This window comes from Stenella coeruleoalba (genome assembly GCF_951394435.1).
Source record: "Stenella coeruleoalba genome assembly, chromosome: 2".
In the NCBI taxonomy this organism is placed as follows: Eukaryota; Metazoa; Chordata; class Mammalia; order Artiodactyla; family Delphinidae; genus Stenella; species Stenella coeruleoalba.
Window position 1 is genome coordinate 27568311 of NC_137147.1, and position 25002 is coordinate 27593312.

Here is a 25002-nt window from a genome sequence, read left to right on the forward strand (position 1 = left end):
CCCCTTCACCCTCTCAGAAGGGCTGTGTTGTCACCCTGTCTCTTATCTTTTCAGCCAATGAACAAAACAGTTGTCAAGCATCTGCTTTGTGTCGGGCTCCGGGGGTCCTAAACCAGCTGTTGGAGGCTTTGCCCCTTTGAGACACCTAGACCTTGCTTGCTCCATTTCTGCCCCATCTGTCACCTGTTCTGCCTTTGCTTCCCTCATATCCAGTTGTGAACCTCACCTCCCTGGCGCCGGTCCTTCCACCTCATCCTTGCTGTAAACCCCTTGTTACCTACAGCGGGGCCTCTGCTTCCCAGAGGAGAGAGCTGAGCATCCCTGAGGATTCAAGCCTCCACACATTCTTGCTCGTTGCCCAGCCATCCTTCCCGGTGTGCCTGGACACTTTCTCTCATTCCTCAGAGCAGCTACTCCAAGCTGCCCCCACCTTCCCCAGCCCCATCCCATGGCCATGCTTTCCACTCCCCAGAGTCCTCACCTTCCTGCCCATTTTAAAGTGTACACATCAGTGATGTTTAGCATATCCACAATTTTGTGCATCCACCATCTAATTACAATCACTGCCAGAAGAAGCCCCGTGCCCGTTAAGCAGTCACTCCCTGCCCCACTCCCACCCTCGCCTCGGCCCCTGGTCCCACTAATCTACTCCCTGTCCTTATAGATTTGCGTATCCTGGACATTTCATATAAACGGAATCATGCAATACGTGGCCTTCTGTGTCTGGCTCTTTCACTTAGTGTAATGTTTTTGAGGTTTATCCATGCTGTGGACAGCATGCATCAGTGTCCTTTTTATAGCTGATGACCTTTCTTGCCATCTTGAGAAGGAAGTGCCCCTCTTCTTGTCTAAGGCACATCCCACTGTTTCTTGACTCTTCTGGAACCCTAGGCTGTCACTTGCCCTCCCCCCACCCCGGTTCTCCTCCCCCTTCAACCTGTCCCCCACTCAGCCCTTTCCCTAGAGCATATACAGTTACTTACAGCTCTCCCATTCACACACACACACACACACACACACACACACACACACACACGCATGGCTATTTCTCCACTTCCCTCTGCCTTCCTTTCTATCTCTCCTCCCTTCACAGTCAAGTCTCCATAGACCTTTTATACTTCGCTTCTCTACCCCTCCGCCTCCTGGCTTCCCCGCTGGGCCCCCTATACAGAATGAATACCCCTCCTTTGTATTTCCACTTGTGTTAAATGAAGCGACCTCAGCTCACACTGCTACAAAGACCTCCCAACCAGTCACCCTGTCTCTCCATCCATCTGCAGACCCCAGCTCAGATGGCATTACCCTCCCCCCACTTCGTCTTTGATCTCTCACTGAAAATTTTCAATGATTTCCCACCACCAACTGAATAAAGTTCCCTATCCTTGTTCTGGCCATTAGGGCCTCCAACACCCGACTCTAAATCATTCTTTCAGGTGTTCTCTTGGAAAACTCTCTTCTCTGGCAAGTCTGAGCTACATTCTGTTCTCTGCCCTTTGGTGCAAAGCCCAGATGCAGCCCTTGCTAGCTATGTGACTTGGGATGCAACCCATCCTTCTCTGAACCTCAGTTTCCTTAACTGTCAGATGGAAATATTAGGTTAGATATAAGAACGTTGCCAATATTCAACCATTTTAACCTACAAAAATGGCAATTTCTAGTGGTTCAACCTAAAATAACACTCAACAGCGTTGAGAGTTATTGTGCATAAGGCGTGAACTCAGTTGCTGGCCTGTCGGCATCCCTCAGTAGATGTTGGCCTGTGAGCTGTTACTCGGCCCCCGCTATGGAACCTCGCATCCAGGAGGTACTTAGCAAATGCCCTTGGGATGGATTCAACCCAGTCCCGTGGGCCTTTCTAACCAGCCTCTGGAGGTCACAGCTGTGCCTCTCAGCCTTGCCCCCTGGACCCAAGCCCTCTCTCTGCAGGGCTGAATCTCACGGAGAAAATCAAGAAGATCAAGATCGTCTTCACTCCCACCGTCTGCAAGCAGACCTGTGCCCATGGGCGCTGTGCCAGCAGCTGCGAGCGTGGCGACACCACCACCCTGTACAGCCAGAGCGGCCACGGGCATGACCCCAAGTCTGGTTTCCGAATCTGTGAGTCCATTCCCCGTTCACATGGTTCCTGGCTGGCCCTGGGGCTGGGTGCAGGGGTAGCCAGAAGGACAGGCCTGCCTTGGGCTGGATCCCAGCTCTTCTGCAGGAAGGAGGCCGGGTGCCCTCGTACCGTGGCTCCTGTGAATGGTCTCCAACCACACAGTGCTGAGTCCTCACCCAGCTCTGTCACATGTGACTCTGAGCAAGTCTCACAACCTCGCTGAACCCGAGTTTCCTCCACAGAAAAGTGAAGGCGTTAACAGTGCCACTCCCCCCAAGCCCCCCACTCCCGTCCCATCCCCCAGGTTACTGCAGGGTGGAGGAAAGGCAAGGCCTGTTATTATCCATCCTCCTTCACCCTCCCAGGCCTCCTGGAAAGTCCCTGCATTTCAGGGGGTGCCCGGTTCCCAAAGCCATCCAGATTTGGGGGTCTTGCTCCCCCTGCTTCCCTGTTGTCACCCAGCGGCCACATAGTAGGTGCTGCTGTGTTCTTCCACCACGTCACCTTGAGGTCGATGTTGTAGATTTCTGCCAGATCCCCTGCCTGAATGGAGGCCGCTGCATTGGTAGGGACGAATGCTGGTGCCCCACCAACTCCACTGGGAAGTTCTGCCACCTGCCCGCTCCCAATCTGGACAGGGAGCCTCCAGAGAGGGGGGTCCACCACAGGGCCTCGCCACAGGGCCCCCTGAAGCAGTCCACCTTCACGCTGCCTCTCTCCAACCAGATGGGTGAGTGTGGGGCTGGGAGGCGACCTGGGTAACGCGTAGGGTGGGTGCTGGCATCTTCATGGAGGGGACGGGAAGCTGTGTCCAGCCCTTCCTTCTCCTCTACCCTTAGCGCTCAGTTTCATTCCCTAAGTTTTTCTCTGCCCTTCCAACTGAGTTCATCAATTTTTTTTTTTTTTTTTTTGCTCTTATCCCCTACTGGGTGCGATGGGGGAAACAAAAGAGTATAAGGGTAGGGTCCTGATTTCAAGGAACCCATGGCTCTGAACAAGAGAGGGAGGATGCATGAGAAAGAATAGCATCATAAAACAGTTCCTTTCCTCTGCCTTCCGTTATTAGGTGCCAAATAAAGGGTACAAAAAATACAGAATTTTGTAGGAGATCAGGGGATGGAGAGCCCCAAGCCTGGGGAGTTCAGGGAAGGCTGCATGGGGGAGGTGGACTTCAGTTAGGCCTTAAACAATGCATAGGCTTTGGTTAAGCAGAGGGGAGTGGAGGGCTTCCTGGGCAGAGGGACTGGTGTGAACAAAGGCATATAGTGGGGACGATGCAGGGTCTGTTGGGCTGGAGCTCGAAGGTTGTGCAGGATCATGGGGGGAGGTGGAATCAGGAAGGTAGTTTGGAAGTTGGTAATGAAGGTTTTTCAAGAAAAGGTATGGGGCTTCCCTGGTGGCACAGTGGTTGAGAGTCTGCCTGCCGATGCAGGGGACACGGGTTCGGGCCCCGGTCCGGGAAGATCCCACATGCCACGGAGCGGCTGGGCCCGTGAGCCATGGCCGCTGAGCCTGCGTGTCCGGAGCCTGTGCTAAGGTGTGGAGGGAAGGAGCCTGTGCTTGGTCCTGTCCTCCCTGGGGTATTGTTCTGGGTTTTGAGTAGAGAGTGAAGAAATGGAGGCGAGTTTTGGGGAGACACAGCCAGTGGCTTGCCTGGCCCAGGGCTGCTGCACTCCTCAGAGGGTGGGGCCCTGTTTCCCCACCTCTGACCCCAGCCCCTGTGCCCAGCCTCTGTGAACCCCTCCTTGGTGAAGGTGCACATCCACCACCCGCCTGAGGCCTCCGTGCAAGTCCACCAGGTGGCTCGGGTACGGGGCGAGGTCGAGGAGGCCCCAGAGGAGAACAGCGTGGAGACCAGACCCTCGCCCTGGCTCCCCGCCAGCCCCGGCCATGGTCACTGGGACAGCAACAGCATCCCGGCTCGGTCTGGAGTGGTTCCTCGGCCGCCACCCCCGGTGGTGCCCAGGTCTCCGGCACTGCTGGGCCGGTGCTACCTGAGTGCTGTGAATGGACAGGTGAGAAGGCAGCTCCTGCCCCAGCCCCGGGGTCTTCTGGGAACACGACTGCTTCCTGCAGTGCCCCTCCTCCTTCTCTCTCTCCTCCATGTTCTTGAGGAATGTGAACCTACAGGGTCTCCCATTCCCCACATGGGAAAACTCAGGGCATAAAATTGCCCGAGTGTAGAGAGGTTAAGCCTCCTACTTGGTCGCCGCTGGGTACCTGTCAGTGCCGGGCACACAGAAGAGGACCCAAGAGAGGCCCCCTCTGGAGGGGAACAAGCGTCCTTGTGTCCTAGCAATCCTGGGCTCTCCTGGAGCTGAGTGTAGGACTCCCGGTGCGTGGGTGGTGGGGCTATTAGATCTGGCGAGAAGGAGTTTGGTCTTTAGTTAAGGGTGGAGTCACAGAGATGTGAAATTAGCAAATGCAGGTTAAACCCCAAAGCCTTGGCGGTGCAAAGATAAGACACTCCACCCCCCCTACCCCCGGTGGCATCCTCAGTCGGTGATGGGAAATCATGTAAGCTTTTCTGAGTCCAGGCACCTAAGGATAGAGGCTAAGCCAGACCCAGGATGGCTTTCCCTAGGATTGCAGTTTGGCGTTCCCAGAAACCCCTCCTCGGAACTGGGGGAGGTAGTGAGTAGCCAAGGGATAGGGGCTCCGAGTCCGCAGCTCCTCCCCACCTGTCAGCTGTGGTGTCGCTGAGCATGGACCCTGCTCACGGAGGTGGCCCTGGCATACCCTGGAGTTTGATGGAGCAAAGCCCAACCTCTGTGGGCTGGGAACATGGATGGGGGCAGCTCTGCAGACTTCACAGACAAGATCTTATCTGGATGTGTTCCTGCCACTCCCCTCCCAAGTTTAGGGTCTGGCAGAGTGGACTCTGGGTTTCACTGCTTCCTTCCGGGACAACTCCTCCCCTCTCCTCCCCTCCCTTTGGGTGGGGGCATTCTCTGCAGGATGTGAGTGGTGAGCTCATGTCTCAGGCTTTCCTGCGACATCTCTGTGCACAGCAGGGGAGGGAAGCAGGTGATGAGTGTCCATGGGCTTTTTTCCAGTGTGCCAACCCCCTGCTGGAGCTGACTGCCCAAGAGGACTGCTGTGGCAGTGTGGGAGCCTTCTGGGGAGTGACCTCCTGTGCCCCGTGTCCACCCAGACCAGGTGAGTGCTGGGTGCCAGGGTCCAGGGTTGTCAGCAAAGCTCTCCCAGGGCCTGGCCTCTGCTGCAGGCACCAGCCCCCGCATTTCCCACCGGGGCCTCAGAGGCCAGGCAGGTAGAACAGGCTGGTAAACTAGGAAAGCTTTCCAAATCGACCTTGAGTGTGCTTTTGGCTGGTGGCAGAGGCTCCTGACGGCACAGACCCATTGCCAGGTGCAGCGTGGCCTGCCTGCTCGGTCTGATGGCCTGGAATGGGTTACTCTCTTTTGCCAGTTGTTCTTCCTCAGATTTTAGGAATTACATCCCATGCTGGGCCCTCTTTTACCCCTCAACCCCCTTCCACATACCCCCTGCCCAGATACCAGGGGCCCAGAGGTCTTGATTTAGTGACTCAGTGTTTCTCTCACTCTCTCCCTGGAGGGACCCCTAGGCCCCCTCCTCAGCTGTTTCCTGTCTCTCAGCCTTTGAATCAGTGTTGGGCATCTGTCCCCGAATGTCCTCGGCCTTGGGGTATGGGAAACTCAGCTCCCAGCCCTCTTTTTTGTGGTGGGAAAACCTAACATATTCATTTATTCATTCAGCAAATACTCACCAGGTGCCTTGCCTATACTGAGCACTGAGAATTCAGGAGTGAACAAAATGCCACTCTCATAGGCACTGATCTTAAAGTTGGGAGACAGGTGATGAGGTACCTATGCCTGAGTGTGGCTCCTGCCCGCTTAGCCTGTCTTCCTCTTGCAGGCCTCACTCCTGGGCTTGGGTCCAGGCCTGGCATGTATTTCTTTTGCCTGTCAAAAGTCAACTCGGGGGCTTTCCTGGTGGTGCAGTGGTTGAGAGTCTGCCTGCCAATGCAGGGGACACGGGTTCGTGCCCCGGTCCGGGAAGATCCCACATGCCACGGAGCGGCTGGGCCCGTGAGCCATGGCCGCTGAGCCTGCGCGTCCAGAGCCTGTGCTCCGCAACGGGAGAGGCCACAACAGTGAGCGGCCCGCGTACCGCAAAAAAAAAAAAAAAAAAAAAAAGTCAACTCAGTGAGTCAGCTTTGTGGGGGGCCTGGCCCACAGCCCGAAGGGGGGAATGGCAGGGCTGTTCCTAACTTCAGACTCGGCTGTGGAGCAATGACCATATTCTCCAAACTAAAAATAAATGTGGACAGTTTCACAGTGTGATAGAATTTTTGGTGAAGCACCGAAGGGTAGTATTACGCTTTCAGGCTTGAGCATCCAATACATGGCAGGTACCAGTCCCAGCTCTGCCTGCTGACCTCTCTCTGCCCCATCTCCCATCTGTGAAATGGAGACAGTAATAGGGCCAGCCTCATAAGGCCGCTGTGGAGAGTAAATGAGATGGCACCTGTACTTAGCATTAGGTCAGTAAGTGGTAGCTGTTATAATTACTGTTAGAAGTATCCCTCCAAGAAAGGAAGAGGGACTGGACCCACTGCCCCATGGGGAGGAGTGTGTGGAGCTGCTCAGCATCACCCCCTGCAGGCCAAAGATGTTTTACCACTTTTATTCCTCCTGGTCAGACCCACCCTTGAGACTTCCATATCCCACACTCCACTCAGCCAGCAAATATTTTCATTGATGAAGTACCCATTTGAAGTACCCATAGTGTGTAGGCCTTAACAGTGGAGAATGAGGTAGAAACAGTGCCTCCCCCTGCAAGCTTACAGGCTGGTGGGGGAGGGGGGCGCAGACAGCAGAACCGGGACCACCTTTGTGCAAATTAGAGAAAGGTGCCGCTTCCATGTGTTCAAAATAGTCTTTATAATTGGACAAATCCAGGATGCCAATGATTCTGTTAGATGTGGAGCTTTTGTGCAGTGCACAACCTGCACATCTGTACACCGTGGGGTAGGAGATCCATTCCCAAACTGGTGGATCAGGGAAAGCTTCTTGTAGAGGTGACATCCAGGATGAGGTCTGAAGAATTATTAGAGTAGGGCTTCCCTGGTGGCGCAGTGGTTAAGAATCCACCTGCCAATGCAGGGGACATGGGTTCAAGCCCCGGTCCGGGAAGATCCCACATGCCGCGGAGCAACTAAGCCCATGCGCCACAACTACTGAGCCTGCACTCTAGAGCCACGAGGCACAACTACTGAGCCTGCGCGCCTAGAGCCCGTGCTCCACAACAACGGAAGCCACTGCAATGAGAAGGCCCTGCTCACTACAACTAAAGAAAGCCCGCGCGGCTACAAAGACCCAATGCAGCCAAAAATTAAATAAATAAATTATTTATTTTTTAAAAATAGAGTTATTAGAGGGGGCCAAAGAGATGGGAAAGAGCTTAACAACCCAAGGAAATTGCACAGGCAGGTGAGATCAAGAGAGTGAGAACATTTCCTGGAGCATAGCACACCCAAGGCTGAGCACCCACCCCCTCCCTGTCCCCTGCTCGCACCACCCCTCACTGTGTTCAGCACACCTCAGCAAGCTGGGCACAAGGGTGCAGACCCTGGAATGTTAGGCATTCCCCACACTGAGCAAGGAATTGCAAAGGGCAATGTAAACATTTAAAATGCATTAAAGTGCAGCTGGGCATTGTAGAGAGAAGGGGCAAGATGCTGGGGAACCTTGTTTGTGTTGACAGGGTGCCAGACACCTAGCTCCAGTCCCAGGCCTGGGGCCAGGGTGGGGAATGTTTCTTTACGTAGGCAAGACAGGCAAGTTACTGTGCAAGACTCTAGAAAAAAAGGCGAGCTGCTGGGGTAGGTTTGGGAATGGTTGGCAAGACAGGCATACTCCTGAGTTCTGGAACATTCTCAGCCCTGGTGGCTCTGCCCCTCTGAACCTCTATTTCTCTTCTGATAAAATAAGGCTGTGCCCCTCAGGGAAGGGCTTTGTCACCCCCAACAAGGTGGTCTAGTAGAATCAGGGGGTGAGGGGAGTGATGGAGCCAACAGCGGGGGGAACCACGTGACTTCATGGCTTCCGCTAAATCAGCTTTGGCTTCTGAGGCTGTACAGGACGGTTGAAGAAGGTCCCTGCAGTGTTGCTATTTCTGACATGGGAAAGGACTGCCTTGAAGTCTCAGTTACATGGCACAGACAAATCCCGTTTCTTCCAGAAAAATTCCTCAGTGCCTTCTTAGGGAAACGGCTCAGAGAGTCAATCTAGGTCAGCCTCTGGTCCCCCCACCTTTCTCCCTTCACTCTGAGTGACAGACGCAGCTGACCTGCCAGAACCTGGCCTGAGCCACATCCTCCTGACCCCTGGGGAGTTATCAAAAGTCGCAGCTCAGAGCTTCTGCAGGGTCTGGAGAGCACACGGCTCTCAAAAGCCACTTTGACTGAGACCACATTTTTGAGTTTTCATCTGAGAAAGACAGACATCTGGGTTGACTGGAAAGTTGGCCGCTGCCCCATCTGGCTTGGCACCGGCTGTGTCAACCCCAAGGCCCCTTTGCTGGGGCAGGCTGGGCTGGCACACGGCGCGCGGCCCGCAGTGGTGGGCCCCGGCTGTTTGCCACGAGACCATCTCTCCGTCTGCCTGGCGTAGGATGAGTTCACCACAGAATCCAGGCCCCTCCCTGTGTCTCCAGGGAGAGCTGATTCTCTTGCTCGTCCTCTTCAAGGAATTCTGCGTCTTTCTCTCTTAAAAACAATAAGAGCTGCCAGGTACTGAAGTTTTACGCTATGCCGTGCTTTGCACCTACGTGATCTCATTTCATTGTCACAACCAGTGGCAAGCTAAAGATCTTTATCCCCATTTGACGGAGGAGAAAAATGTAGCTCAGAGAGGGCTGAGGAACTCGTCCAAGGTCACACAGCTAGGATAGGGGAGCTGGGATTCAAATCACAGTGTGTCTGATTCTTAGGGGACAAGGATCTCCCTAATCATTCTGGGCAGGGGGGCGTTGGGGCAACCTGAAGACAATACAAATCAGGATGCTAGACCAGGATTTTACAGTCAAGAGGGTGCATCCCAGGACTGTATTCCACGTATACATGAAGGACAACATCCTGCCAGAAGATTGGATTGAACAGACAGGCAGGGAAGCAACCTGCAGTGCAGGCCTGAATTAACAGAGATGCGTTGAAAGAAACATCCGGGGGTTGGGGGAGTGGGCAGGCTTGTTCCGTGTGGTTTCAGGGCGTGGGCAAAAGCCGATGTGTGGATGTTTCTAGTAGGCAGAACTCAACTGGAAACTGAGCAGTAGGGACAACTTATTAAAAACTGCAGCTGCCCAGCAATATAACGGGATGTTTCCAGAAGTACTGAACTCCCTGCCACGAGGAGTATGCCTACCAAGAACAGGTGTGTGGAAAGGAAATTGATTTTTGAGGGAATATAGGTTTATATATACATCTGAACATTTATTTGAAACTCTCAATAGAAGGAAAGCCTTGGTTTGGCTGGGTTTTGCCATGGCCCTTGCCCACAAGGAGTGTTCCAGGTGTAGGTCTGTGATGCCAGCCCCCGAGGAGAGTGGGCATGTGAAGGTGATGTCTGAGGAGGCTGGAGCAGAGAAGCCTAGGGCGAGTCATGGCAGCATCACTCTCATCACGTCCTCATTAGCAGCCCTTTACTCAGAGGATGTAATACGCGCCAAGCCCCACACTAAGTTCGTTCTCATTTCCTTGCCTCTTAACAACATCTCTAGGTGGGTGTTACTATCTCCATTTTGCAGATGAAGAAATTGGGCCTGAAACTCCAGGTCTATGTGACCCCAGAGCCCTGCTTCTAATCGCTCTGTAATCCCCTTCCTCTGCTTCTTGGCTTACGCATTCAGTGAGCTAGAGGACCCCGGCTGGGGGGACAGCTGTGCCGGGGTGGGGCTCCTGTTCTCTGTAACTCTGGGTCAGACACCCAGTCTCCTGCCCTAAAGAAATGAGATTTTCAGAATTCCAGTTGTTGGGCTGATAAAAGCCGTGATTCTTTGTCTCGAAGCCTCCTGGGAATTGTGACTCAGCTCCAGTTAGCACCCTCCCTACCCTAGCAGGGGTGTCACTGACACGTGGCATCTCTGGCCTGGAGAGCCCTGGGAGGGATAGGGTTAGGGTGGCGGAAGCGGCGCCTGTCTGAGCCAGGGCTCTGACCAGACCCCTCTCCACCTCACTGGTCATGGTGACCAAGACACCCACTCTGGCTCCGGAGCCTCCCGAGGAAGCAGTCAGAGCCTGTCTTTGGGTGGCATTTCCACAATCATTGCAGGATCCATTAGGACTTCACCAAGGAGGAAGATCTGGAGTAATGGACATTATTATAATTACCAGTATGTGACAAGCATCATGCTCCGGGTTTTGCACGCCTGTTTAGTGTTCACAGTAACCCTCTGAGAAAGGAAAAGTCATCCCCATTTGCTGATAAGAAAGCCAAGGCTCAGAGAGTAACTTGCCCAAGTGTCTCCAGCCAGTGAGGGGCAGCAGGCCACCTTGCTTTCCTCGAAACTGTGTTTCTGGAAGGAAGGAAGGAAGGAAGGAAGGAAGGAAGGAAGGGAGGAAGGAAGGAAGGAAGGAAGGGGGGGAGGGAGGAAGGGAGGGAGGGAGAAAGGAAGGAAGGAAGGGAGGGAGGGAGGAAGGAAGGAAGGAAGGGGGTAGGGAGGGAGGGAGGGAGAAAGGAAGGAAGGAAGGGAGGGAGGGAGGGAGAGAAGGAGGGAGGGAGGGAGAAAGGAAGGAAGGGAGGGAGGGAGGGAGGGAGAAAGGAAGGAAGGGAGGGAGGGAGGGAGACAGGAAGGAAGGAAGGGAGGGAGGGAGGCTTGAGGAATACTTACAGGTACTGTGCCAGGCATTATCATTATGCTAGTTTCAGTCTGACATTGGTTGTTTCAGTAAACAGCCAGTTAATCCTCACAACAACCCACGAACTGAGTTTCTGTCCCCACTTCTACAGGTGAAAAATTTAAGACCGAGGGAGGTTAAGAAATGTGCCCAGGTCACACGGCTAGTCAGAGTGGAGCCAGGAATTAGGCGCTAGTCTGGCTGCCCCAGCACCCTCACTCTTTCCACTGCTCCCGGGGAGTCAAAGTTTCTATCCAGCTTACCCACCTGAAGCTTACAGATCAGGGGTTCAGCTCCAGCCTGCTCACGTGCCCCTGTGCATCAAACTTAGCCTCGTCCAGTGTGTGTGTGTGTGTGTGTGTGTGTGTGTGTATCTGTTCTCTGGGCAGAAGGGTGTGTGGCAAGGGACCCTCCACATCTCCCTGCTGCAGCCATCTGTCATCACAGATTGAGATCATCATGGCTTGTAAACAGCCCGGTGGCCAGACATATGTCTCCACCGTCTCCTCCCCGAGCTCTGTCTCGGAGTCAGGGCCAAAACTGTCTCCAGCAATCAGTTTGCTCTCATTGAGGCCTCCTTGGGAATTCCAGCAGCCAAGGGTGAGAATCCGCAGGGTGGGGGCAGGCTGCAGCCAGGGAACCCTCTGCTTCCTTCCCCATCTGTGAGCAACCAAGGTGCAGCAGTGAGTGGACAGGGCTGGGGGCCGGGGCCAGAAGACCTGAGTTCCAGGCCCGCATGGCCCAGGTTTCCTGACCAGGAAAGTCATGCATGTCTGCCCTATGTGCTTCACAGGCACTTGGTGATGTTCAGACTCCTTGGAGTTGAGGTTGAGTCCAGCTGACCCCTCAGCAGCTGTTTTGGCTTCTCGGGTCAAAGTCCAAAAGCTGCAAGACCACTTCCCGAAAGAGCCTCTCTGAAGCACCCACAGGAATCCCAGATCAGCCACTCTCTTCTTCCAGATCCACAAGTCCTCTGCTCTCTGACCCTTGACTTATCCTTGATCTGGCTGAGGGGCCACGGGAGGAGTACATGTTCTTCACTATTTCCTTTACCGATCCTACATGACGCTTTGGTTGTACACATTACGGAGCACCTGCCCAGCATCTGATTACTTCTTCTGACCTCCTTCTGGGTGTCCCTGCCTTTTTTTCCCCACTCACTCTCCTGATCCCTTGTTTTGTAAAAGGGAGAGGAGGAGTTCCCAGGAAGGGTCATATGCTTCCTGCTGGGCAGGCATCTCCCTGTGGCCTCTGGACCCTAAGATTCTTGGCCTAGACAACTCCTAAGGCTCGTCATGAATTCGTTCGTTCATTTATTTATTTGTAGGCAGTAGAGGGGAATAGTTCAGAATTTATCCTCTGGAAGCAGATGCATAATCCCAGCTCAATCCATCAGCTGGGTGACCTTGGGCATGTTTCCTAACCTCTCTGTACCTCAGTTTGCTCATCTGTAAAATGGGGATAATATTAGTATCTCCAAGGCCTGTTATGAGGATTAGATAAGTTATTACCTGTAAAGCCTTTATAATAGGACCTAGCCCATAGTATGAGCTATTTTAGTGTCTGCTATTATTACTCATTCCATTTTGATTGCCTATACTATTCCGTGTGCTGTGCTTGACTCCAGAGACATAGCAATGACAAAGAAGGCAAGGTCCCTGTCCTCACAGAGCTTATGCACTAGCAGGGGAGATGGACAAGCAAACAGGCAGCCACAGCACAGTCCATTAAGCATTACAGCAAGGGAAGGCCTACGTGTGCTGGGAGCACTTGGGAGGTGCGCCTGGTGATACCCGCCCTCCTCCATCACTGCCGAAATCTCGCTCAGAGCCGTGGGTGAGTGCTGAATTCTCACCCCAAGCCAAGGTTTCTCCCTTCCATGTGCTCATCTCAACTTCGACTTTCTTTCCCCCAAAGAGATATAAGCAGATTTTTGTGGATTGGCTGCTGCACTTGGTCTTACAGAAGCTGGGATCCAGCCCCCTATAGGAGGCCTCTGTGGGTTTGAGGAAGGGGGCTGAGGGCCCTGGTTCGGGGTGGGTGGGGTGCAGGGTGCTGGCAAAAATGGGTGTCTCACGAGGAACGCTGGTTTTGACACTTCTTTCTCTCTAGAAGTCTGCCCTCACCAAGGGCTGTCCAGCCGACAGTTTCTCTTCAGGCCAGTGAGAAGGCAGAGTCCTCTCAGGAGGAAATCACTTTCTAGAAAAAGCGCATGTTTCCAGACTAACGGATGAGCCCCACTCCTCTTAGTTCACGCATTGCTCAGCTTCTCAGGGTACCCTGCAGGTGCCACAGCTGGTGCCCAGCCTTACTGTGATCCCAGCTCTCTGCCACCCCTCTCCTGCTCCGTAAAGAAGCAAGGTCCTTCTGCCTACACCACCTTGCTGCCCTGGCCTCCTGGCTCCCCCCTCCCTTCCTCTCTGGCTGTAGGAGGGATGTGCCCTTGGCAGCCAGAAGCTTGGTTGCAACCCCGACTAGGCCCCCTCTGAGCTTCACCTTCCTTCCTAACCTGTGAAACAGACAGGAAACAGACAGGAGAAACAGACAGGACAATACGCACCAAAGGCCTCAGGCCTCCGAAGCCCTGTCCAGATGTCCCCTTGTCTCAGTTCTCCCGGCCCCTGGCATCAGCCTCAAGATATTCCTTCCCACCTTCCACACCTGCATCTAATCAGCTTGCTTTCTGAGTTTCTCCAAACAACTTCCCCTCTTTCTTTCTTCCTCCCGGTCTTCAGTTCATGCCACCAGGCCCCGGGCCAGGCGCTCACATTTCCCGGCCTCACCCCATCCTTTTTCTCAATGTCAGCATTTTCAGAATACTCACTTATCGCCACACAGCGGCCTTTTAGGCTGAAGCCTAGTTCCCATGTGGAAGAACATGCAAACCCTGGGGAATACCATCTGTGGCAAAAAAGAAAAAATTACAACTTCAATTTACAGTTCTTTAATCTTAAAAAAAAAATTAAGCTTTACTCATTTATGTCCTCACTTGATCTCTATGTCGGACTGTTGCAAGTGTCCTCAGGGAAGTGTGGGGCTTCCAGGGAAACACGGCACCTCCTCATGTTTGTCTTTGGTATCACAACATGTGATGCACGACAATGCTGTTTGTGGGGTTCTTCAGTTAGGTTGTCTAGTTTTAAATAAAGCAGCCCTCACCAAGTGGAGAAAGGACTCTAAAAAATTCTTGCAGAGAAACAGGATTTAAAATAATATGAGGGGCTTCCCTGGTGGCTCAGTGGTTAAGAATCCGCCTGCCAATGCAGGGGACATAAGTTCGAGCCCTGGTCCAGGAAGATCCCACATGCCGCGGAGCAACTAAGCCCGTGCGCCACAACTCCTGAGCCTGTGCTCTAGAGCCAGCAAGCCACAACTACTGAGGCTGCGCACCTGGAACCTGTGCTCCACAACAAGAGAAGCCGCCGCAGTGAGAAGCCCGCACACTGCAACAAAGAGTCACCCCCGCTCGCCACAACTAAAGAAGGCCCGCACGCAGCAACGAAGACCCAATGCAGCCAAAACTTAATTAATTATTTAAAAATCCTCTTTTAAAAAATAAGTAAATAAAATAAAATAATATGAATAATCCTAAGCGATCCTTTAAAAATGCAATGCTGACACTTCTCCTCTGACACGTAATCGGCCATATTCCAAGGTAAAAATAATGATGACCTCTCAGATGGGACCCAAAATGGACCCCAGGAGTCAAATGATCAAGAAGTCTATATAAAATACAGCTTAAAAAAAAATACAGCTTATATCTACTATCGTTAATACCAGACTTTGCCTTCAGTGTATAATGTGCCCAGAGATAACAGCTAATGACAGAGTAAAAGCTATCTTGATTAGAAAAACATTTTAGAAACTTCCCTGGCAGTCCGGTGGCTAAGACTCCGCTTCCAATGCAAGGGGCCCAGGTTCAATCCCTGGTCAGGGAACTGGATCCCGCATGAATGCCACAACTAAAGATCCTGCATGCCACAACGAATATCTCGCACGTGGCAACAAAGATCCCATGTGCCCCAACTAAGACCCGATGCAGCCAAATAAATAAACAGATAAATGTTCAAAAAAAAAAAAAGAAAACATTTTAAAACACTGAGACACTCACATTTTGCTGTATAACTGGATGAAGGTATAGGTATTATTAACATGTCTCTTGGTATTTGCAAGAATCTATTTCAGCAATAAAATATATGAAGAACTATCTATTGTGTAAGCCACTAAAGGTTGAACCTGTTTAGAAGATAGAAGACCTATATTCTCCACAGTAAATGACTTCTTGAATAAAAATAAGGTTTACCCAATAACTCTATAAGTACAGCGGCTGATGTTAGGACCAGCAAGGCAATGGAGCTGGGGAATGCTAACTGGAAAGTCCCCTCCCTGTACCCTTCATAGGCAGGGTATTGCCACAAAGAAGTCAAAGCTGGGAGAAGACAAGCTGTCACAGGAAGTCATCATGCGGTTAACTTCATAAAACAAGATCTTTAAAGTATAAAGGTATCTTTACGGAGCTTCATATTGGAATAGTGTCTGTGGAAATGCCTGTGCCCCTTGAGAATTACTGGCTATGTCTTGGCAAAGGAATCATCAAACTGAAAAAGCAGTCCTTCTTCATTTTTTTTAAACAAAAAGATGGGTGTTCCACATTTCCTGCCTTTTTCTGTGATCACAGGCAGCTGTCAATAGTATACTACCTGCTAGCCCTTTTCAAGAAAAAACATCTTCAAAAAAAAAACACCTTCAAAGCACTTCTTTGGAGGTTGACATGCGAGTCTGACCCTCCAAGGTAGTGGAGATGTTTTCCCTGTTTTTACTGAATGTCAGTTGTTTTTGTTTCTTTGTTTGTTTTTGTTTTTAAGCATACTTTCTCTCTCTCTCTCTCTCTCTCTCTCTCTTTAAAGTAAGAGGAATGGTGTGAAATCAAGATAAGACATGTATCAGCACCAAAATACTGACAGTTATTGCCTTATTGGCCCGTCTGGACTCAGACCACTGCCCAGTTTTGTTATAAGCTTTAAGCGGGGCTGCTTTTCAAGGAAGTTGTGGTGGGACAGAGCCTTTTGAAAATGAATGTTTGGAAAAAATTCCATCATCCTGTAATTTGCTGCTATAAATCCTCTCCCCTTGCATACTTGAAAAACTCAAGAACTGGGATATTCTAACTCTTTTTGACTTTGTAAAAACAACTAGCTGACCTCAAGGAACGTGAAAATTACTAACCAAATTTCAACAACAACATCCCATGGTTGGTGAATGTGAGTGAATAGATATCATGGATTTATAAGTGCAATCGACGGTGAGCTTCTTCCAGGATCGGGGGGCTTTGTCAGCTAGGGTGGCACTCAAACCAAGTATCAGAATAAACTGAACTTAGAACCAGACTGTGAATTGTCATATTCAGATGTTTAAAAACTAACAAAACAACTAGAGTTGTGTAAGATGCACATTGGGAGAAAGTGGGTGATGGAAGCACAGGACCTCACTGTACTATTTTTTGCAACTTCCTGCAAATCCATAATTACTTCAAAAACAAAAAGTAAAAAAAACAAAACACACAAATTTGTTCAATCACATGTTATATTGTATAACATTGATATCATATAATATATACTGTATCTAATAACTATATGACTATATTATTATAACTATATATACAAGATATCTAGTCACTAGGTATCATTTTTAGTAATAGCAAGTGGGCTGAGAGTAGCCTGGTGAGAGCCGGGGAAGGGAGTTCAGCTAAGGAGGTGCAGCCACCCAGGGCAATGGCTTGGGGGGATGGGGCCTCACAGCTGCAGAGTGGGCTGGACATCCAGACTGCACCCCACTTCCCAGCATGGGTGACAGAGGAGCCCAAGGGCCCTCCAGTGAAACCTGTCTGTATCTTCAATCCTTAGCCTTCCCAGTGATTGAAAATGGCCAGTTGGAGTGTCCCCAGGGGTACAAGAGGCTGAACCTCACTCACTGCCAAGGTAAGAATAACCAGGGACAGGGCTGGGCTTGGGGAGCAGAAATAACAGAGGCTTGATGATGCGGGGAGACACCCACATCCCCAGATAGAAGGAGCAGCTGCCACTGTCTGAGTGGTCTCCACTGGGTACCTCTAAGCCCCAGCTTGGGGGAGCTATGGGGGCTGCTGCTTCCTGGGGGCCCAAGGAAGTCAGAGGATAGTGATGGTGCAGCTGAGAAAGCGCCTGGGAGCCAAGCCCTCCCCTCCTCCCCATCTCTACCCACCCCCACCCAGATCTGGGTGTGTGACTCTGTAGGGCTGTGTTGTGCTCTATCTCAAGGTGCTCCACGGTCCCCGCACATCCACTCACCTCCTGGGCTGCTCTCCCTGGAATGGGAAGACTTTTAACTCCAGGGTGGGAGATCAAGTCAGCCTGAGTTGGTGGGGACCACTATGGACTCTTACTAGCAAAGCACCTCAGCTGCTCAGGCCTCCTTCCCGAAGCCGGGAGCCGGGAGGGCACAGGTGGAGGGAATGGAGGCGGAATGGGGGAGGGGGACCATAAAGCACAGTCCTTGGCCTTGCTGGCCTGGCTGGTAGGCTCTGTAAGGCCAGCTGAGGCCCAGGTGCTCTGCATTAGAGGCCCCCAGAGGGGCAAGGCCCAGGGACACCTCAGGACAGAAGAGTGGGCAGGGGGGAGCTCAGCCATGGCTCTGAGCAGGGAGCCCTTGTTGGCTGTGGACCTGGCAATAGGTGAGATATGAGCTGGGCCTTCCAGCCAGTGGGAGGCTCCTGGGGTTGAGGCAGCTGCCCCTTTGGAGAGCTTTGGGAACTGGACAAATCGCTGTCTGTGCAGTTCACTTTGCTTGAAGCTAAGTTAGAGACGGGATTGACCCAGATGGTCTCCTAGGTCCCCTCCCCGTGGAGGCTTCAGGAGAGAGGAGTCTGGGGCGGCTGAGCTATCTGCCTGTGGGGATTTCTGGCCCATGGATAAGAACAGGTGCTTGGACCCGGCAAAAGGGAAGACCTCTGACCCAGCCGAGCCCAGGCTTAGCCTCCCTCCAGGGCGATGAGGCAAGGACCTCACGGACAGTGGGTGTGGGGAGAAGTTGGTATTTTTGCCCTTAGAGAGTGCGATGGGGCTGCTCGTATCTAAACCGTCCTCAGTGGCCTCTCCGCCTGGCATGTTTCCTAGTCTGCAGTGTTAAAGTTATTCCCAGGATCTCGAATGTTCTCTCTGTCCTTCCTCCACCAAGCCCACAGGATTCAGGATGCCAAGGTGCCCTCCCCAGGAGGCCCTGCCCCTGAAACCTCCCCCTTCCCATGTCTGTGGCTGTGGTCTCCCTGTCTGGGATGGGACCCGCTCATCTCTGCACCTGCAGGCACCATCCCTCCTCTCTCCATCCTTCTCTCCTACTTCCACAGGCTAATTTTGGGGTATTGCTATGATCTGCATATACTGTGCCAGGTGTTAGTTCACAGTGATGGATGAGACACAGCTGCTGCCCCAGGTGAAGACAGATGCCTTAACAATTACACACTATGAGAGAAGTGCTCTCGAGAGAAAGAGGCACTGGGTGCTATGGGATCCTATGGTGGGGCCCCTTCCCAGACTGGAGGATCAGGGAAGGTTTCAGGTGATACCTGACCTAGACTTAAAAAAATGAATGGAGTTGGCCAGCTAGAAGGGGATGCGGGCATTCCAGGCCGAGGGACGAGTATGAGCGAAGGAGCAGTTTGGGCCGGCTGGAGTACAGCCAGTGCACCCACAGGAGATAACAAGTGCATCCCAGGGTCTCATCAGAGCCACCGGCCCACACACAGGTTTTTGGAAAATGGTGGAGGACATTGGATACCAGGTGAGGGTTTAGAAGCTCCCTCTAGGAGGTGAGGGGGAGCCCAGAAGCTTCTCAAGCAGACAGGAGGCAAGTCAGATTTGAGTTTAGACATCACTCTGGCCATAGACTGGAGGCAAACGGATCAGTTCCCCGTCCCAGCTCTCCCTCCCAATAGAACATCCTGCTAAGCAGTGGTTCCCCTTGGTGCCCAAGCTGAGTCATCCTGCAGCCCCTTTACTCCTGTACTCAGGGCCAATTTCCAACGCCTGTGAACGAGCAGGCGGCCCTGGTGACACTGGGCTGCCATGTGTTATCTCCTGGCACTGGAGGAGGGCGGCCATCACAGATCTCCCATGCTCACCATCAGCAGCAAAGGTGCCATCGCTAAGAGGGCCCCTGACTTCTTGGAGCTCAGAGTGTGAGCACTGTGATTTCCCCTGTCCTCTTAAACCTCTGCTCCACCTCCCAGCACCTGCCTCCATCCTCCCGCCTCCTCGTCCTTGCCGGGGCCCCTCCATCTTGCAGCTTCTCACTGTGGACATGGTCCCTGGATCTTGGGTCCCACAGAGATGCTTCAGGGTCTCTCAAGGAAGACTGAATAGGAGGGACTGGGCAGCCTGTTCTCCACCCTCCAACTCAAACTCTGCCCTCATCTACTCCCCCTGTTACGTCCCAGGATGCCGCTTACTAGTTGAGTGACTTTGGGCAAGTTACTCCTGGAGCCTCAGTTTCCTCACTTATAAAATGAGGCCGTGTGGACCTACTTGATAAAACTGTGAGAATTAAATAAGGTATCATATGCAATCCACCTGGCATACTACCTGGCACGAGGCACTCAACAAACATTAGCTCTTAATATTATGACCATTATTACTGGTTCCTAGACCCAGCGATTCGCAATTTTTATCTCATTTTATCCCCCTAACAGGACTACGTCATCGTTACTATTATTATCCCCACTTTACAAATGAGAAACTGAGGCCCAGAGAGAGGGATCACACTTAGTAAACGGCAGCTCTCTTATTGCTGTCCTTCTATTTGGAGAATCATAGGAGAACTCTGCCCCGACCCCTCCCCTCCATCAGGCCTGGGTTGGGGGGCGCTTGGTCATCTCCGCCAACCCTGCAGATATCAACGAGTGCCTGACCCTGGGCCTGTGCGAGGACTCGGATTGCGTGAACACCAGGGGCAGCTACCTGTGCACCTGCAGACCCGGCCTCCTGCTGGATCCATCCAGGAGTCGCTGTGTGTGTGAGTGCAGGTGGGACCCAGGGTGGGGACGCTGAGACGCGAGATGGGACCCTCAAGGTCCACGGGCCAGACTGAGAGCAGAAGTGCCCCTAGACCCTATCGCAGGGTCCAGGGGCTGCTCCTCCACCTGGAACTGGGCCCCAAGTACCAAACCTGATCCCTCATCCTGCTGGGACGGAGACAGTCACTGCTTCTCTGTTTTCTTTATGTATTTCTTTGAGGGCTTTGCAGTTTGGGATTTTCTACCTCCTCTGTTTTTTCTCTCATCATTACTGTCCCATCTGTTGCCTCATCTGCTTTGGGAGGATGTGTGTTGTCCCTGCTGTGATGTCTGGCTGAGCTGTGGCTGCCTCTTCCAGTGCCTGAGCTTAGAAGCCTGGTCCTTTCACTGCAGACCTTTCTTAAGGAGCCTGCCCATAGCAGGAGCAGCACTGCTGCCGGCCCCGGGGCCTTTCCGTAATCCTGCGATCCCCGTGTGTCCGTGAGCGCGTACATGTCACTAGTCGTATCAGCATCGTGTCCGTGTGTGTGCATGTGTGAACACCCAGGCAGCTGTTTCCAGTGACCTCTGTGGTTTCCAGCTGGGAGAGGCCCAGGCTGGCAGTGCCCCCCTCCACCCACCACTCCCCATGGCAGAGCTGACGGCACAGCCAGACCAGGGAGGCCTGACCAGTACTGAATAAAACCAGTCCCGACTGGCCTCTGCAAAGTAGCCACCCAGGTCAGGTGGGCCACCCAGGGCTCAGGAGAGTTCCCTGTGGCCGGCCAAGCCCTCAGTTTGTGAACCGCCAGGTACTGGGATTGGGGAGGCCACAAGATGAACAGACTCCAGCACCACTCAGAGGGAGCACCCATGTGAGGGAAAGACTGGACCCAGCATCCCCAGGGCAAGGAGGTAGTAAGAGCCTTAAAGGGACAGCAGAGAACGAGGGGACCCAGAATGGGGAGAACCCATCTGGCCACTCTCAGGAAGAGGTCATGATGACTTATTTATTAGTTCTGGATAGAGACCCTTCATGCAGGGAGGCAGAATTGGCCCTTGGTGTTGTTATTTTCTAAACCCAGCATGGCTTACACTCACTGCAGTCCATGGGATTTTGATTCATGGCTCCAGCCAGGCAGCCGTCAATCTAGAGAGCATTTACTGAGTATCTACATGCACCCGACATTGCCCAGGGTGTCTGGGCTGCAAAGACGACCAAGACAGGGCCTGGTCCTCCAAGCTCCCCATCAGGCCTGTGGTTCTCGCCTCGTCTCATCTCCCCAGGGAGACTGTGGCCCTCAGAGCACACTGCTCCTCCCTCGTGCTCCCCAGCATGGGCTTTTGTAAACACGTATAGACTCAGAATCTGGAGACAAGCAGAGACATCCACATTTCCTGCTCTTAGCTTCCCCACATGAGGGTGAGAGTCAAGGGTCGCCTCAAACAGATAACACGAGGAGGTGCTAAAGGCATTCCTGCAGCTCCTCTTCCAAATGTTCTGTGAGCATTTTCAGGGCCCCAACTTCTACACTGAGATGCAGGCCAAGCCAATCTGAACGCACGTGGCCGGTCACTCCTCCACCCACTGCCTTTCCCCTCCCGCTGGCCACCTGCCCATCCCCACCTGCCGTGTCTGTTGCAGCGGACAAGGCCATCTCCATGCAGCAGGGGCTGTGCTACCGGTTGCTGGGGCCCGGCACCTGCACCCTGCCTTTGGCCCAGCAGATCACCAAGCAGATATGCTGCTGCAGCCGAGTGGGCAAAGCCTGGGGCAGCAAGTGTGAGGAGTGCCCCCTGCCTGGCACAGGTAACCCTCTGTCCTCATCTCAGCCCCGGCCGCCGAAGGGCTTCCTCCAAGCCAGTGGCCAGTTTCCCCTACCTGACCTAACGTCAGGCCAGAAGACTCTTAATTTTCCTTCCTGTTCAACTCCTTAACCCAACCTGGGGCCCCTCCCTCCTTGCTGCCACAATTGCCCTGTCCCTCAAAAGGCAGGGAAAGGAGGGCCCTGGGTTCCTGCGGGAGCAGCACCCCTCAGCTTGTCCTCTGACTGTTGAACTTGCAGAGGCCTTCAAGGAGATCTGCCCTGCCGGCCACGGCTACACCTACTCAAGCTCAGACATCCGTCTGTCCATGAGGAAAGCTGAGGAGGAGGAACTGACCAGGCCCTCGAGGCGACAGGGGCAGAAGAGCAATGGGACCCTGCCCAGACCAGCAGAGAGGCAACCACTCCGGGAGGCCACCAGCACCTGGCTGGAGGCCGGGACCATCCCTGACAAAGGTATCTGGGTTGGGGAAGATGCCTGAGAGGTTCCCCCTCCCCTCGGGTTACAGCACCTCAAAGAGCCACTGGACCCATGGCATTCCATCTCTGGGGCATTAGAAAAAGGAGTTCAGAGCAGCAGCACAGCCCTGGGAACGTGCTCTCATGGCCTGGCCTGATGACATGGCCTCACCTCCTCTTTCTCCTATATAGGGTCAAGAGGTACCCATGTCCCAGGGAGCTGCTGCTGGGGGTGGGAGAGGCCCGCCGCATCCTCCACTCCAGCTGACCAGGCCTTTCCATCCCTGGCCCCCGGCCACGCAGCTTCTGGGGCTGGTGCTCGCTGCCAAGCCTGAAGCGTCGGCAGGTGGATCCTGGGGAATCTGGGGGCTTTATATCCCCTCCCATGGCCTTAGAGTCAGAGCACTGGCTCCAGCTCAATCGCCTTGGGCCCAGGAGGCGTGGGGCTGGAAAGAGACTGGACTCTAGGCACCCCGGCAGGTGCCCTGGGAAACCACGCAGAAGGCAAGCCCGGGTTACTGGTAGCACAGGGTGCAGGAGGCCAAGGACATATGAAGACCAGGAGAACTAAATGATGGCCAAAGTGCTCCAGGAATTGGGAACAGACAGACACGGAAGTCAGGCAGAGCCCCAGTCATCATGGAAACCAGACACTGGCCAGGCCAGGAGCAACTCCTCCCCTTCCTAGAACTGTTGCCCTGGCCTGTAGCCTGGGGCAGGGGCGGAGTGACCCGATGTGGTCGGGAGGGAGGAGGTGGCAGTGCAAGGAGGGTTGCAGCGAGGATGGGGTGGCAGTCCACCCATGGGGTGGACTGGCCCGGAGAGGGTGGGACTCCTGTCACCGGGGGCATCAAAGGAGCCCCGGAGGTTTCCTCTCACCAACTGACCGCTTTGTAGGCCTTCCAGACCTGGGATTCTGGGATCTGGGCTGGCCAGTGCCAGAAGGGTGGCAGGGGCAGAGGCAGGTAAGAAGAGTCTGGGCTCTCTCTACCACTGAGCCTGCGGGGGACGAGGTCAGGAGGTCACGGACTGAACCAGCCCTGGCTGTGGGTGGGAGGGAGAAGGCAGCCAGACCCTCCTCCCTGAGCTCACGCTCTCACCTTTCCTTCCCAGGTGACTCTCAGGCTGGCCAGGTAAGCGAGTCCTCCCACCAGCAAGTCGGGCAAGGGTGGCAGAGAGCAGGACGTGGTAGCACTGAGGCCGCAGGGCAGCGTCCCGTGAGGGAGGGAGGGGAGAAAGATGGAGTGTACGTAGGATTTTACTTGCAGAGAAGCCGTGGTGGGAGAGTTGATCCAAAGACCCAGTTTTACCCTAAAGGAAGTAATAACAACAGCTCCTGTTTTTCCAGCAGCTGCTGTGCAAGTACTCTCATTCGGGAAGCTCTGGGGCCCCCTTCAGAAAGGAAGCAGGAACGTGTCCTGTTAGTCCTGGCTGTCACTCAGGCTTTCATCACAGCAGATGAGGTCTAGAACTGGTTCCAGATTAATTCCGGATTCAGCACTTTCTGAGCCTGACTTGCTTAAGGTCTCAGGTCTCCTCTGTGAGTGGCTCGTGAGGAAGTAGAAGCAGAGCTGTGAATAGCCTCAAACCACTTCATTGAGAAAGGGGGATCCCACCCCCTCTCCTGAGCCCAGGATTTCCCTGTAACGAACTGAGTGTCCTCCTAGAAAAACATTCCAGAAGAGTGAAGCTGCTTCTTCCCTCATCAGTCTGCCAATCCCTACCCTATCCCTTGGCCCCTCCAACCTGCATCCCTGACTCTCCGCAAATATTGTTTCCCCAGGGAGCTTCTTCTCTCCCTGGAGAAGCATGCATTGTCTCCCAGACCAAACTTCTTCCGTGTCCTCCCAGCCCCAGCCATGCTCCTGGCCCTCTGCCATCCCCTGCCCATTTTTCTTTCCCCTGCTCCCCACAGCTCCTCTACCTCTGTCCCTGGGCTATGGTGAGAGACATCAGGTGTGGCCTGGGGTCCCAGCTTCACCACACTGGCCCTGTGGCCCTCGGTAGACTGGTTAACGTCTAAAGCTTCTGTTGCTGTCTGAGATGTGGAGATCATAACACTGATACGATACTTGTTGCTGTAACGCTGCGCTGGCCCATTCCGTACATCGGCTCCTTTGATCATCACAGCCTTCTACCAGAGGATAGTTGAGAAGATTCATTAAGACAGTAGACATAAAGTGCCTGGCAGAATGCCAGGGTGTAGTAAGAACTCATCAACACCTGGAATGAATGAAAGACTGAAAGAGGGAGTTAGTTGGACGGGGAGCCTGGAGGCAGGGGTGAGTGTGGAGGAAGGAAGCACATCATGGGGGTGACAGGGAAGCCAACAGTGACCTCCTCCCGTTTCTGTGCAGGTCACAACCAGTGTTACCCAGCTATCTGCCTGGGTCCCAGGTGAGTGCCTCCTCCTAGTGGTGCCCAGCAAACAAAGGGAGGGAAGGAGAGACCTTAATCTAGGAGTGGAGATAGTACCCGGGAGCTGGTGCACAGGCTCAAATCAGCTGAGGTTATAGATGATGAGACGTGTGATCAGTTTTCCTGGGAGCTCTGTCTGCGGAAGGTGTTATAGGTCAGTGAAAGGCACCGCGATGCCTTACAAATACCTCCGCAGCCACGACACTCTTTCTGCCCTTCATGGTGCTGGTCAGCAAATAAACAAGACCAAAGAGGAAGGGCTGGCTGAAGCAGGGGCGGGTCAGGTACCCAGAGCCCT

At 53.3% G+C, this 25002-nt stretch overlaps 1 protein-coding gene across 4 annotated transcripts in view; it reads left to right on the forward strand.

Annotated features, from left to right (window-relative positions):
* Positions 1-25002, forward strand: part of LTBP2 (latent transforming growth factor beta binding protein 2) — a 96984-nt gene that overhangs the window by 47268 nt on the left and 24714 nt on the right. For all 4 annotated transcript variants that reach the window (XM_079912864.1, XM_079912865.1, XM_079912866.1 and 1 more), the window contains exons 5-14: positions 1927-2097; positions 2622-2828; positions 3827-4113; positions 5155-5257; positions 16880-16954; positions 19899-20021; positions 21647-21811; positions 22068-22283; positions 23400-23419; positions 24644-24683. In XM_079912864.1, the coding sequence (XP_079768990.1) occupies positions 1927-2097; positions 2622-2828; positions 3827-4113; positions 5155-5257; positions 16880-16954; positions 19899-20021; positions 21647-21811; positions 22068-22283; positions 23400-23419; positions 24644-24683 (1407 nt within the window). The remainder of the gene's footprint in view (positions 1-1926; positions 2098-2621; positions 2829-3826; positions 4114-5154; positions 5258-16879; positions 16955-19898; positions 20022-21646; positions 21812-22067; positions 22284-23399; positions 23420-24643; positions 24684-25002) is intronic.